This window comes from Cynara cardunculus (genome assembly GCF_001531365.2).
Source record: "Cynara cardunculus var. scolymus isolate 2C chromosome LG 5, CcrdV1, whole genome shotgun sequence".
Taxonomy (NCBI): domain Eukaryota; kingdom Viridiplantae; phylum Streptophyta; class Magnoliopsida; order Asterales; family Asteraceae; genus Cynara; species Cynara cardunculus.
Window position 1 is genome coordinate 6555160 of NC_037532.1, and position 14879 is coordinate 6570038.

Genomic DNA, 14879 nt, shown 5'->3' on the forward strand with positions numbered 1-14879 from the left:
TCTCTCTCTATATATATATATATATATATATGTGTGTGTGTGTGTGTGTGTGTGAATTACAGATTTGGTCCCTGTAGTATGTTATAGATTATGACTACCATCCCTAAACTCAATTAATTATGGATTTAGTCTCTTTGTTATGCATTTTGTTATGACTAGAGTCCTTGAACAAACGACCGTCCAAATAAGATTCACCTTGTATTGATTCAAATGATGCCTCTTAATGGAGGTACTAAAAGGTAAACAAACAATCTCTAAATCTCATACAGCTTATGAATACAGTGTGAACATTCTAGTAAAAAAAAATTATTAATTTTTCTTATAGTGTTCACCTTGTATACACAATGTGTATGTTAATACAAATATTAGGAGAGAGAAGAAGATAAGTATGAATTTCTAAAAAAAAAATGCTATTTTAAACTAGTGACTTAATCACGGATCTCACATATTTTAGAGTTATCAAATGATTAAACCCCTTGTAATAAATATCAGTTATATTAAATTAACATATTTTAGAGTTATCAAATGATTAAACCCAGTGTAATAAATATCAGTTATATTAGGTTTATATTTTATATACATATACATCTATACTATATTATAAAGCATTTGATAAAAACTATTAAAAACCACTTTTTATGCGTAAAGTACTGTTTATTAATGCGTATTACTTAAAAATCGAGATTGCAAGTAGATTGTGCGAAAGTACAACTTATTAAAGCTCCATATCTGAATTCTTGTAACTAACTGTAGATAAACATAATCAAATACAAGATAAACATCTCATTTTAAATATAAAAGATCTAAAATATAATTAGGATAATCATTGAGTTCTAACATAATACTTAATTATTATCTTTATAAAATGTTATATTATTAAACCAAAAATAAATTATTTCGTTATTAAACTTAAATTAAATTATAATAAAAAAATAAATTAAAGAAGTTACGTAAAAAATGAGAACTTTTAAATAGTTGATTTGATATTAACATTGATATATTTTTTTCAAAATTTTATGATATCTTCAAATTTATATTTTATTCAAAAATAAAATCATTATTGCTTTCTAAAAATACATAAAATCGTATTATAATATCGACAGAAACAAATAATAAAATATAACATTAAAATTGAGATGTGTCCCGCTACATTACACAAGTAGTACATATACATATATAAAAAAAGTATGTTATATATGGACCCTGAATTTATACGAGATTCAATCTCCAACTCATCTTCTGGATAAGCTTACCATCTTTCCATTTTCAACCCTTTTCCCCCATCAACCCAAAGATCCAACTCGAATCCCAAAGCCTCGAAACTCGCCAAAGTATTTCAAGAAAATTATAATTTTTCAATAAAATTTCCATCGGCCCAAAATATCTTATCTATTCAGACGTCTATCTGCCCAAAAAAACACCACCAAAAATGTCAATTTTAGCCCCAAATTCACATATTCTTTACAGAGAACTCCATCACAGAGAGCACCAGCAGCAGCCACACCAGCAAAATTGGAGCAATGGGTGTTGTTCGAATGCCATAAAAACTTGTGGGTTTGGTTTCGATCGAAGAAAAATGGATCATCGATTCAAGAAAATCGAGAAAAGAGATTGTAAAGTTGCAGCCTTTTGGGATCCATCAAGACCTGCGTTCGTGGAATTGGAACCTATTACTGATGCTGACCATTTGGATCGTATTTTGGAACAGGCAAAAGAAGCCTCTCAACCCATCATCATTGATTGGTATATATATTCGTGTTCTTTTTTATATAAAGAATTGCAAATCCCGATTGTTTCGATTATTTGTTTCGGGCTTTAAAGATTGGGTGTCGAAAATTATGTGTGTTTATGTGTAGGATGGCTGCTTGGTGTAGAAAATGCATATACTTGAAGCCGAAATTGGAGAAATTGGCAGCCGAATATGACACCAAGTATGGTTTCGTTTGTTCGAGTTTGGTTAAAACAACGAACGGATCGTTTTTATTTTGTTTCAAGACTTGGCATTGTTTAGATCGTTTGGTCGGGTGTTGACTTGCTCTTTCTTGGCTCGTGAATTACAAATAGGTTCAAATTTTATTGCGTGGATGTGAACAATGTACCACAAGCGCTCGTGAAACGAGGAAATATCTCCGTACGTACGATTTCCACACTTTGAATTTGGCAAATCTTAATGGTTTTTAATGATTCTTTGAATTTTGTTTCTAACAATGTTGTTGGTTTCGTTATTGTATGTATGTCGACCGCAGAAAATGCCAACAATTCAGGTGAGTTTACGTCATTTTAAATAAGTTTCGATCATTTTTATGTTTTGAATATTGTTTGTTGCGTTTATATAGTTGTGGAAAGATGGGGAGATGCAAGCAGAGGTGATTGGCGGACATAAAGCGTGGCTTGTGATCGAAGAAGTTCGACAAATGATTCAGAATTTTATATGATTTTCGTTCAGATTCTTGTTCATATACATATTTTCAATCATATAATAACCAATCAAAGTACAGTTTTGTTTGTTTGTCAATTTTTTTATTCTAAGAGATTTTGTGAAATTATCAGACAAACTGTATGCATTTTCGCCAACTGAGATTGCTAAGTGGTAACGACCTGAGGCGTAATCATAAACTTATTGCATAAAGAAACGGGCACTTAAAATTTTCGTTCATTGAATACCAAATAGAGATTTAGGACAAGAAAGAAAAATACAATTTCCACATCAATATTTTCCGAATTCAAATGAATTTGTTGGTGAGAAATCGAATTAGATTCAAATGTCTTGAAATTACGATGGATTTATTCGGACGTCGGTTTAAAATTTAAACTGTTATATGAAACTTCAATCACTAAACACTTTTAAAGCAAAACAACATTTATGAAACGATAAAATATTAAAAAAATAATTACAATTAAATTTTAAAATAAATATATTAATATATAAATGGTTTATATAAAAGAAAGTGAAAAGGTGAAGACATGAAGTCGCTTTGGCCGAGTGGTTAAGGCGTGTGCCTGCTAAGTACATGGGGTTTCCCCGCGAGAGTTCGAATCTCTCAGGCGACGAATTCTTTTTAAACCAATCCAAAATTTTCTTTTTATATAATAAATAATTATTATATATAACATTTTTCGATCATTTCAAAACATGACAAACTAAGGGGTTATTTGACGGTTGCAGAATGATTAAGGGGTCCTTTATCAAATTTTTTATTAAGTAATGTATTGATAAATTTGTCTATCCAGATAAATTTGTCTGTTTGGTTAAATGGGTGTTTTGTTTATTTTTTCTATATGAACCAACAGTCTGAATAACATAAATAACCGTGACCGATTTACCCCCCAATATTAATTATTTGAACATCAAAACAAAAAATCATAAAGAGGCCAACAATGGGGTGTCTCGTATGGGAAGGAGGTGATACTTTAAATAAGGGGTAGGGGTGTCATTTTTGTGGTTGAATGGAGACAACACATCATTTCTATCTGTGGGATTAAGTCATGTTCTGTGCGAATAAGCCGTAAGTAAACAACCCAAATGAGCTGTGCGAATAAGCTAGATAGACCAATAAGCCTAATTAAGCCGCAAGTAAACAACCCCTAAGTGGCTCTCATGATATAGTGTAAAATGAAATAATAATTATTCAATAATTGTTTAAATGAAATTAGGACGCTGAATGGTTAAGGGAGACCCATGATACATAATCATTCAGAGAGTTTTAGAATCATTAAAAGACACATTTTTTTGTCAAACAAGATTCACTTGTTAACGATTCAGATGCTACCTCTTAATAGAGCTATTAAGTGGTAAACAAACAACTCCTAAAGCATGATAGAGATGTGAGATATACAAATAAGACAAAATAATATAAATAAATATAAGGTTTAGTCATTTGAGAACTTCAACATTTATGAGACGTGAGAACTTCTACCTTAAGGTTATGTTTCACATGATTTATTTCCATTTAAGTGTAGTATTTTTAATGTATTGATTAATATATATTTGTTTCACAATGTGTTTGTTTCATATGTATTAGTCTCACAATGTAAAACTTATGTACGTGTATTTTTTGTTTCATAAACACGCAAAAAAGGTTACATTGTGAATCAAATACATGTGAAACAAATATATGTTAATCACTGGATAATATTATAGCAGATGAAAATGTATCTTAGATCAATTCTAACGAAAGATTCTTAAATCTAGTAGGCTAATTCATAAATTTTTGCACCATTGGAAGAAAACAATAAATGTCAACGCGGAAGGGGAATGTTCATATACACGAGCATGTTCTTCATCGAAATGGTGAAACTCAGCCCAATTAAATAATAGAACATAAGTTAGAACGAGTTCAATAATTAGGGGTAGAAAATTTATAAGATGTGGATATGAGAAATCTTATGTAATAAACAGAGAAATCTGATGTGACAAAGTCACCTAAAATGCTCTTAGGTAATTTTTTGAAGTCTTGAAAATTTTAAACTCAAACATATTTTGAATTATGCTACTACAGTATGTAGTCTATTTGCTCATTTACTACACCTATTTAAACAACATTCCAAGGGTTTCCACATAAACAGTTCCTCTACCCAGTTTGGATAAAAGTAATGTTACCATACATTTTATCTTATACCTTACTTACATACGAGTTTCAATAGATTCTTTTGGTTTGATATTATCAGTTTGTAGAAAGGAAGGGGAGATGAACACAAACACATAAACTTTCATTTTTAAAACTTATATATTGATAAAAAAAAATCAATACAAATTTTACATATTGTTTGCTGAAGAGATAAGGTAAATAACCTATCTAAACAATCAAAGATACACACAATTACAAATAACAAAGAGAAAAAATTTGCTACAAGAAATAAAGAAGAATAAAAAAGTGCTCTTCACTTGTTTAAGTGGTTCTTTCTCTTAGACAAAGAGGAGTGAGAGAAGTAACTTATTTGGTAAGTTCTTAGTGAGGAAGATGATAAATGAGAGAGAAAACACTTAGCTATTTATACCCATTGCATTAATTGCAATTTAGAAGGTACAAAGCACGTATCAAGCTTTTGGAGGAAAGCTTGTTCTTTGTTCAGATTTGGCAGACTTTTGGATGTATGTGAACAATCCTCTTTCATAAAGTAGGTAAGCATGTTAGAGTCAACGGAGTGGCTCCGTACTGTACTATACTTTAGAAATGCATGAGTTTGTCCTTTGTGTTTAGGAGGACAAGAAAAAAACAATCTTGCTTGACAAGTTTCATTTGATCGTTGAATATTGGGATGACGGTGAAAGATCTCTTCAGTGTTTGCTGAAACTTGCGACTTCACACATTTGTAGACGAGCTTGTAATCACTGAATACCGCTTCAGATCACGAATTTGCTGGTCTCCAATCTTCAGCTTCTGTCTTCGATATTACCGAGGGATATGTGGTGTGAATTTTGTCTTCTTGAAGTATAACAGTCTTTGAACGATTTACAATAAACGTTCAACGATCACTAAACAAACTCAGTGAAGATCGTTGAAACTGAATGATAGAAACTATATACTTCAATAGATAAAAGGGACCATCATCAAATCAATGAGAGAGAGAATCAACAATCTACCCCTATTTGATGATGACAAAGCAACATAAAAAAATTGCTTATGTTATATTAGTAAGAAAAAGGTACAAATAAAATACTTGTCTCTTTTAACTATTTTGGGATCTTTTTCAGTGATACAATATACTTATGTAAATTTACTTAAGTTTGTAAAGGATATTAACTGACTGAAAGTTGTCAGTGAATGAAAGAGAACTGGAACTCATAGATACTTGTCTCTATTAATCTTTTCAATGATCTTTTTTAGTGACATTGAAGATTTCATGTATAAATAATACAAGTCATTTTTCAGTACATGGTAGATCTATTACATATAGATTATACACTGAAAGAAAAGAAAGGAAAACAAGATATTACAAGATAGAAAGATATCCATTCTAAGTCACTAAAGTCGATATAACTTGGTATATCTTCTCCGAGCTTCTTTCGTCTTACTATCTCCTTTTTGATCCTGCGATTCATCACCTCTCCAGCTAAGTCATTGTCGAGCCAAGACCTGAGATACTCCAGATGGTCTATTGGGCAGAGATGGAACTTAAATACTCGCTGGAAGATGTATTCGCCATCATAGTCAATGAAAATTAATCCATACTCAGGATTTACATGCACAGTGTCAGGTTCAACTTTGAGATATTTGGCTTCTTTCGATCCTTCAGGATTTCTTCCAATGAGAATTTCATCTCGTGTTCATTCCTATTGGAAGGTCCATCTTCATGATATGAAAGGTTTATTCTTCTTGAGAGAGGCTTCTCAGACACAGGAGGGACAACAACAAACTTGGACACCTTCTTGAAGAGTTCGTTCAGGATGTCTTCGATTCTTTGGCTTGTGCTTGGACTTTTAGCGTTGAATGGCTTGTTATATCTCTAACCATTCATCAAATCCGTACTCCCCGAGATAAGAAGGATACTCGGTGACAGCCTCTTGGTTCTCTCTAAATATGACCATAGAGATGAGAAGTTCACCATCCTTCATCTGTCCATTGATGGTGACGTTTGAGATCCTGTGGGGACTTATTCTCTTTTTGATCATTTCGTTGCACCACCTGAGGTTATGGTCTTTCAGCGTCAACGTTTTTTGATGTTCACTGTTCAGCTAGAGACAGCAGCTGAGCCTGAGCCTATAAAATGACGATTATGCAAATTTTCTAATTAAAAACATCTTTAAATTAAAACCATAGGATAAAATCAAATTAAGCCTTAGATCAGTTTTCACGGTTCTCAAACTTATATATGGAGGGGTTCAAACGAGAGCATATCTGTTTATTGAAAATACGAAAACAATTATGAACCTCCATATTTAACCCATAATTAAAGTTAGAAGAAAATAAAATAAACTATTAAGGATAATCAGGTGATTTTGTATTTATCTGTAATCTTGATAACTTCCTTGTCCCTGAAATCATGTATAGATAATATACTCACCAATCACAATGTATCAAATAATGATCATATTATTATCACAACAAAATCACATAATGAGTATAGAGTGATGATTATGGTCGTGAACATCACCAATTTTCGATTATCACAACTCTATCATGCATTATCACAACAAAATTACATCATAAAAAACTTTTGATTTATCAAAGCATTATCATATTATTATCACATCATTATCGACAACGAATACATCAACATAAAAAGTCTTCAATCATACTAGCAACGTTTAAGGAATAAGGACAAATCTAAGTTAATAGAAAATGTTGATAAATACTAATTTATTTTCGTTTATTCTAATTTTTATTACAAGTTAATTAATTCAAAGGCCTATAAATTTTATCGCATTTTTGTAAAACAGAGGTGTTCTCGTTTGAACCCTTCAAGATATATATATATATATATACACACACACACACACACATACACACACACACACATATATATATATGGTTGGCTTCTAGTGAGAATGACAGTTATGATGAGAAGCGTAAGAAAGAATTTCCGCCCTTGGATTTAATCATAATCGAAAATCAAAACTAATGCGGTACAACGAGATATCAATTCCCGTTGTTGGTTTCAACCATCAGATTTAAAAATAATACTCATAGCATTCGATGAAACACTTAGGGGCTGTTAAGATCATAGGAATTGAAAGGAATTGGAATATCCAATCCTTTGACCAAATTCCAAATAGAGTGTTTGGTTCAATGGAATAAGATCATGGAATCCTTTCAATTCCGGTCAATTCCTTCATGCACAGATTTCACATTCCACGACAACATGCTAGGATTTCAATTCCTTTCTTACAGATTCATTCTCTAATCCTCTAATCCAAATTCATTGAACGCCTCTACCATCTCATCTACTGCATTTCTGGTTCGATCTCCAGGTACGCTCTCTCTTTCTCTCTCGTAAACAAAATTCGATCGCCAATCTAGTTCGATCTTCAATCGATCTCTGATTTGATCTTCAATCGCTCTCTGGTTCGATCCCAAATTGAATGGAATTAGGGCACCGATCACTTCTTTAAACAAAATTTAGTGAACAATTTCAGATATTATTAATATAAGTGAACAATTTCAAATTTTATCTGATGTTAATAATGTAATTTGGTTTAATGGTAATTTTTTAAAAAAATGACAAAAAAATCATAAAAGGTCATTTGTTGATATTTAATTCCAATTCCAATTCCAAAGTTGAATTCCGTGAACCAAACAAAAAAATTCCAATTCCGTTAAGAATTTCATTCCAATTCCATGCAACCAAACGCAATCACAGGACAAGGTCAAATTCCATCAGATTTCATTTCATTCTCTCAAAGTCAAATTCCTTTGATGAATTTCAATTCCATCGAATTTCATTCTACGAACCAAACGCCCCCTTAGAAAGGAAAGTTCTTGATTACCTTGTTTTTCAAGTAAATTATCTGATGAACTTCATATAATCGGATATAGTTTGATTTTGGTAACATACGAACCTGTTGTTTCAGGTTTCGAATGTAACATTCATCGGATTTTTTTGTATAAATTAAATGCCTTTTAAAGCTATCATCGGATCATAAACATCCAACTTATTTTATTGAAAGGATCTTAAAGCTTAAAGTCTCAAATATTCTAGTTTGTACCAAGTCTTTCTCTGTATCCGATGAAAGCATATTCATAATGTTTCTATAGCTGAAAATCTGGTATGTAGCCTATATTTTGGAAATACAAAAAGATAAGAATTTTTACTTGCAAAAGTCTTATAACTATCTGTTTTTTTTTCCCAAGAGCAAAATGTCTTTAACAAAGTTGAAAAATAGCTGAAGTAAGGTCAGGATCGTCATAAAGCAGATTGATTTGCCATCTAGCAAAAAAGAAGACAACAAGATTAAGTCAACTAGTAGCTTGAAAATACTATTACTAGCAAGCTGAATCTTGAAGTACAAACTTGGCCAGCAAGTTTGGCTCACAAATTCTCTTACTTCCTTCAGTATGAGAACATGCATAACTATGTAAGACAAAGTAAGTACAAGAGCACTATTTTATTTGTGGCATACTTCCTTCACTGTTCCCTCGACATACAAAAAGATAGGATAAATTAACAAGTGTTTACATTAAACTCAAAGGCTGAAGTGAAAAGTACTACGATGCATGGATTAACAAATCAGGAGAAGAAAACATATTAAAGTTAGACAATAAACATTTAATGCAATAGTGGCTATAAAAGATCACCCTTGTCATTCAATGTTACTCACATGTTTTGAAAGAACATATTTGTGATTGTTTCTTAAGCAAAATCTGCATTATACTCTAACGAACTTCCATAGTTCTTCATATTTGGAGTAGTACCTCATTCCCCCAATTCGTTTAATTTTAGTAAATTTGGCACAGTCAGATTGTTTAGGATCACAGTCTTACCTTCCTAACTTCTCCAAAAAAATCTGTAATTCTTTGTTTTATACAAAATATAGAATATATAATTAAAAAGTGATAATTTATTGTGTTTGTATTCAACTCCCCTTCTATAAACACTTCATGTGTAAGTCATCACTTCCAGAACCAATACCCATGATAAATGCAATTCATGGAGTGGGGTGAGATTGAAAGTGATCAAGAGTCCAAATCCCTTCTTATGAGAAACTCTTTTTCCCATATGATATATATATATATATATATATATATGAGCGTTCAAATAAAAACTTGCCCCATTTGTGTAAACCGTGTAAACCAATCTCATCCGTCCATTTTTTTGATCAATGGCTAAGATTAGTTTACTTTATTTTAGGAAATTAAAAAATAAAAAATATTAAAAAATTATTTTATTTCAATGATAAGGGCAAATTGGTAAACAAAAGTTAACATCAATATAACATTAATTCCATAAACAAAAGTTAACATCAATATAACATTAATTCCATAAACAAAAGTTAACATTAATATAACATCAATGAACCATTTTATAATGAAACCTTTTCACATTAACATTAATTCCATAAAGAACAAAATATAACATGCACCCGTTTCATCATATATTTATTTCATAAAAGAACACAATACATTACGCACCTGTTTCATTTTCATCCTACCAACTAAACGGATCAACTTCAATCACAAAGCAACATGGATCACCATGAACCTAAATGTACCTTCAATCACAAAGCAACAAGGATAACCATGAAACTTCAATCACAAAGCATCTATTTCATTAACACGTATAATATGCATAGACGGAGCAAATAAACCATTTTACAATGAAACATTTTCACATTGAAACAGTTTCATAACCATTGTTTTTTGAACTTTGTTTATGAAACTATTCATTACAATATTTTCATTAGGAAATAGAGAGATTATATTGTTTCGATTTTTCAACTGTTTTGAAATGTTTGATGAAACTGTTACATCAATAGTTCATCATATGAACATGATTCATCATTATGAACCTTTTCATTATGAAACAGTTTCATGAAACCTTTTCATTAAAGTGGATAATATGCCTAGAGTATTAATTTGGACAATATGCCTAGAGTATTAATTTGGACAATATGCCTAGAGTATTAGATCATGAACATACTTTATCATTATGAACCTTTTCATTATGAAACAGTTTCATGAAATTTGCCCCATATGAACCTTTTCATTATGAAACAGTTTCATTATGAACATGCTTCATCATTATGAAACCTTTTCATTATGCATTTAATATAATATGCAACCGTTTCTTCGTAATGAAACCTTTTCATTATGCATTTAATATAATATGCAACCGTTTGTTCATAATGAAACCTTTTCATATGAACATTAATATATTATGCTATGGTAATATGAAACTTTTTCATTTTAAAACCTTTTCATATGAAACAGATTCATAACCGGTAATTTTTGATACAATGAACCTCAAATCATTCATTCATTACATAACAAGATAAAATCTTCATAAATATTTCCAGCTTCATTGAATAAAAAAAAACAAATCAATTTTTAATATTATAAAATATTAAAATCTTTAAATCATTTCATTTATATAATTTCCATTATTAAATTTCCTTATTTAATATTCCATAATAACTTCCTTATTTATGAAAAAAATAATGAAAATGACAAAAGTGACCTTATTGATTAAATTTAATTAAAAAAGAATGAAATTTTCTTATTGGTTGATTTTGGTTTACACGGTTTTTTAGAATGACATGGTTTTCATTTGGACCTGCCCCTATATATATATATATATATATATATATATAATCAAATGAGAACTAGATAGTTTGTGGTAATGTGAGATTCAATATGAGCCAATCATTTGAGATAATTAATGGTATTTATTAAAATAAAACAAAGGATAAATTACTAAATTGTGTTGATTATTCAATTTACTTTAATTAGTTTAATATTAAAATTTACTTTAATTATTTTAATATATGTATACATACACACACACGGACACACATGGACCAAATCTGGTGGCCTTCTCCGGCATCCACCACCACTTCGGTGACCACCTCCGGTCATTTTGTCTGACCAAGACGTTGTTTCCGATGATCGACCACTAAACACCCACCTGTGAGCATTCCCGACAGCTAACCCCATCTGTGTCCATGTGACCCCCTCACTACCTATCTCCCTTTTTCCATCTCCGCCACAGTTTGTAAAATTTACTTGATGTGTTTTAGATATCACATTGTGTATTTTGGTGTATTTTGGGCATCGAATGGTGTTCGTCGGAGGCCGGAGGTAGGAGGTGGAGGGGGAGAGAGAGGAGAGATAAAAAAAATTTAAAATACCTAAAATGCCCTTTAATTATAATTTTAAGTCAAATTATCAAAAATATTAGTTTTCTAATTTATCCATTGATTTGCAGTTGATATTAGATTTCACAGTCATCACAAACTAATTAGTTCTCTCTTGAATGAATATATATATATATATAGGCGTTCAAATACAACCCCTCTAGATTATACAATGTTTATTGGGTTGCATTTGTTGTACAAATGCAACGGATTTTATTTGAAACAAACTCTCTCTCTCTCTCTCTCTATATATATATATATATATATATATATATATATATAGGCGTTCAAATACAACCCCTCTCGATTATACAACGCTTATTAATAAAAGTTATGAAATTACCCCTCTATAATGGTAAAGTAATTATGGATTTGGTCAGTTTAGTTTATTTGAAGTGGGACCTCAAATATGGATACCTAAAGGATGAAAACTTGACTTACTGAAGTTTAGGTCGCACTTTCAAAAATTTCACTAAACCTTAAGGACCAAAATCTTAGTTTACTCTACTATGTATGAACCAGGGGCTCATGGGTTTGATTGATCATGTTAAAGACATTTGAATAACTCAACTCAATATTTACGATTTCGAAAAAAATTCAACCCAACCTAACTCTTTTGGGTTGGTCAAGTTGATCACGTTGTGTTTAAACAAAGTAAAATCAACATTGGGAACAAAAAGTGATGAAAACCTTTCTTTGAAATATGACCAACCATCCAAAAAGACGATGTTACTTTAAGCCCAAACAAATAGATGCGGTTAACCCTAATTTTGTATTTAATTACACATAAGGTTATCTCGGTATGATTTTTTTTGGGTTAGGTTTGATCGGTTTTGTAAGAACCCAGTTAATAATCCACATCAACTCGGCAAAACTCACCATGGCAACCCAGTGAACTCAGATGGTTTGGAACTCGGTTAATGAACCACAATCTTCTAGATTCTTCTTATTGGCCTGTTACCGCTATATTCAATTCAGTTCATCCACAGATCTAGGGTTTCCGAGACTCTAGAATCTTCCAACTCCTTGAATCCTCTAGACGCTACTTTTCTCGCCCTTTATCTCCTCCATCAACAACCCAACGCCGCCGCTTCTGGTTTCCATCACCAATATACTATTACCGTTGAAAAACCTTCTGTTGTTTCAGCTACGATAATGGCGAAATACGGTGAAGGGGATAAGCGTTGGATCGTCGAAGACAGACCAGACGGAGCGAATGTTCATAACTGGCACTGGGCTGAGACCGATTGTATCGAGTGGTCCAGAAACTTACTGTCAAAACTCCTATCCGACCACACGATACTCGACGGCGAAGGAAACCTCTTCATCAAGACGAAGAAGATCGAGAAAGTGGAAGGGGAGGCTTATGTTAATGTCCGAAAGGGAAAAATTATCCCCGGTTATGAGTTAAGCGTTTTGCTCAATTGGCAAGGCGAGGCGAGAGATGATGAAGGGAAATCGCTTTTGATTGCCGATGGTGTTATCGAGATTTCTTATATTTCCGACAAAGAGGATCCTGATCTTAGGGTTATTGTGAGGAATGAAGGTCCGATTGGGAGANGATTGAAGGATGCCTTTATGGCGAAAGGGAAGGATTTCGTTTTGAAACAGGTTAGGGTTTATGTCGATGCCATGGCAAAAGGTGGACCTGCAAAGGATGAATTGGAGGTCAAGAAGGTAAATCCAAAACCAGCGGCGGCTCCTGTGGCGGCACCACCGGTTGCTGCACCTGCCAAGAAGGTGGAGGAGAAGAAGGAAAAGAAGAAAGAAGGGTTTAAGACTATAAAAATGACAGAAAAGTTTAGCTGTAGGGCGAAAGATTTGTTTGAGATCTTGATGGATGACAATAGATGGAAGGGTTTTACGCAGAGTAATGCTAGGATTAGCAAAGAGGTTGGTGGGGAGATTAGTATTTTTGATGGTGCAGTCACAGGGACGAATATGGAGTTGCAGGAGGGCAAATTGATTGTTCAGAAATGGAGGTTTGGAAGCTGGCCTGATGGTCTCCATTCTATGGTATGTCACAATCTTTTTGTTCTCTATAGATTCCTTTGTTGTTTTGCATTCTGTTTAAAGATATTATATTATATGGTTATATTCATAAGCAGAGATTTTCTGATTGCTTTATAAGCCTATTCATGTGAGAAAGGAGTTTGTAGGTGCCTATGAAGGAAAACCCTACTACTTCATTTCCACCATGAAGATCAGAAAAAATTAATGGAAAATTGCATGTTTTACATTTTGGGCAAGCTTACAGAAAGTTAGTGGCTAGATAGTGGCTGTTTACCAAACGCTTACCCGTTTACCTGCAAATATCACCACCTACACTTATCTTTTCGGTTAACATTGACCAACAAAATAGATTGTCGCGTAGCGACTATTGTCTGGTAAGCGCTATCGGGTAAGCGTCACCACCCTCACTTACCAGGTAAAACTCTGGATCCTTGCTATGCTCACTTGGTAGGGAAATTGTAGGGAAATTGACCCAGTAAGCACTTACCCACTAAATGTTTGGTAAATGGCTTTAGTGTGGCTTTGGCTTTGGCTTTGGCTTTAGAAGATTCCATTGTAGATATGTGGCCATTGGACGGAAGGATATTATTAACTTGGAATTGAACATAAATCATTGTTATGGATGTAGTTGTGTAACACGAATTTGTAGGTTCATAGTCCTTAAGTTGTTTTAAGAACAAGATCATATGATGTGCATGTACATGTGTAACATTACTTGATGGATATATTGTATTTGTGTTGAATTTAAGTGTTCAAGATAAATACACATGGATTAAAATCTCGGAGAATTGGTCCGTATCAAATCGATTAGATGTTTCATTCCCTTTAACAGTTGATGTGTGCAACGAGAGCTGAAAGAACGATGTAGTGAGTAGAACAATTCTTGCAGAAGTAGAAATCGATGGATTATAAATGTAAAAGATCAAATGATCTTTGAAGGGTACTTGCATGTGGGGAGGGATATTCATGTGCATATGTTCTGCCGTCTTTATCCTTTTGTATTGTATGAAAGGCTAATGGTAATGGCACCTGCCTGTTGATCTTTCCAGTACCATAATTGTAGTTTGCAAACCCT

At 32.5% G+C, this 14879-nt stretch overlaps 2 protein-coding genes and 1 non-coding gene across 4 annotated transcripts in view; all 3 read left to right on the forward strand.

The window, feature by feature from the left end:
* Positions 1 to 1263: 1263 nt before the first annotated feature.
* LOC112512624 (thioredoxin-like 3-1, chloroplastic) lies at positions 1264 to 2552 on the forward strand. 2 transcript variants are annotated; one of them, XM_025118679.1, is made up of 5 exons: positions 1264 to 1743; positions 1857 to 1931; positions 2065 to 2135; positions 2247 to 2264; positions 2337 to 2552. In XM_025118679.1, exons 1-5 carry the CDS (start codon positions 1430 to 1432, stop codon positions 2381 to 2383), a joined length of 525 nt encoding a protein of 174 aa, XP_024974447.1. In that variant the 5' UTR covers positions 1264 to 1429; the 3' UTR covers positions 2384 to 2552. The 2 variants fall into 2 exon arrangements, with proteins under 2 accessions (XP_024974447.1, XP_024974445.1); XM_025118677.1 differs by having other exon boundaries at positions 2065 to 2131.
* A 417-nt stretch (positions 2553 to 2969) lies between these two features.
* TRNAS-GCU lies at positions 2970 to 3051 on the forward strand. Its single transcript has one exon. It is a non-coding gene; the product is annotated as a tRNA-Ser (tRNA).
* A 9679-nt stretch (positions 3052 to 12730) lies between these two features.
* LOC112513610 (activator of 90 kDa heat shock protein ATPase homolog) overlaps positions 12731 to 14879 on the forward strand; it is a 3235-nt gene continuing 1086 nt past the window's right edge. The window contains exon 1 of the mRNA XM_025119928.1: positions 12731 to 13807. Coding sequence (XP_024975696.1) covers positions 12947 to 13807 — 861 coding nt within the window. The 5' untranslated portion in view covers positions 12731 to 12946. The remainder of the gene's footprint in view (positions 13808 to 14879) is intronic.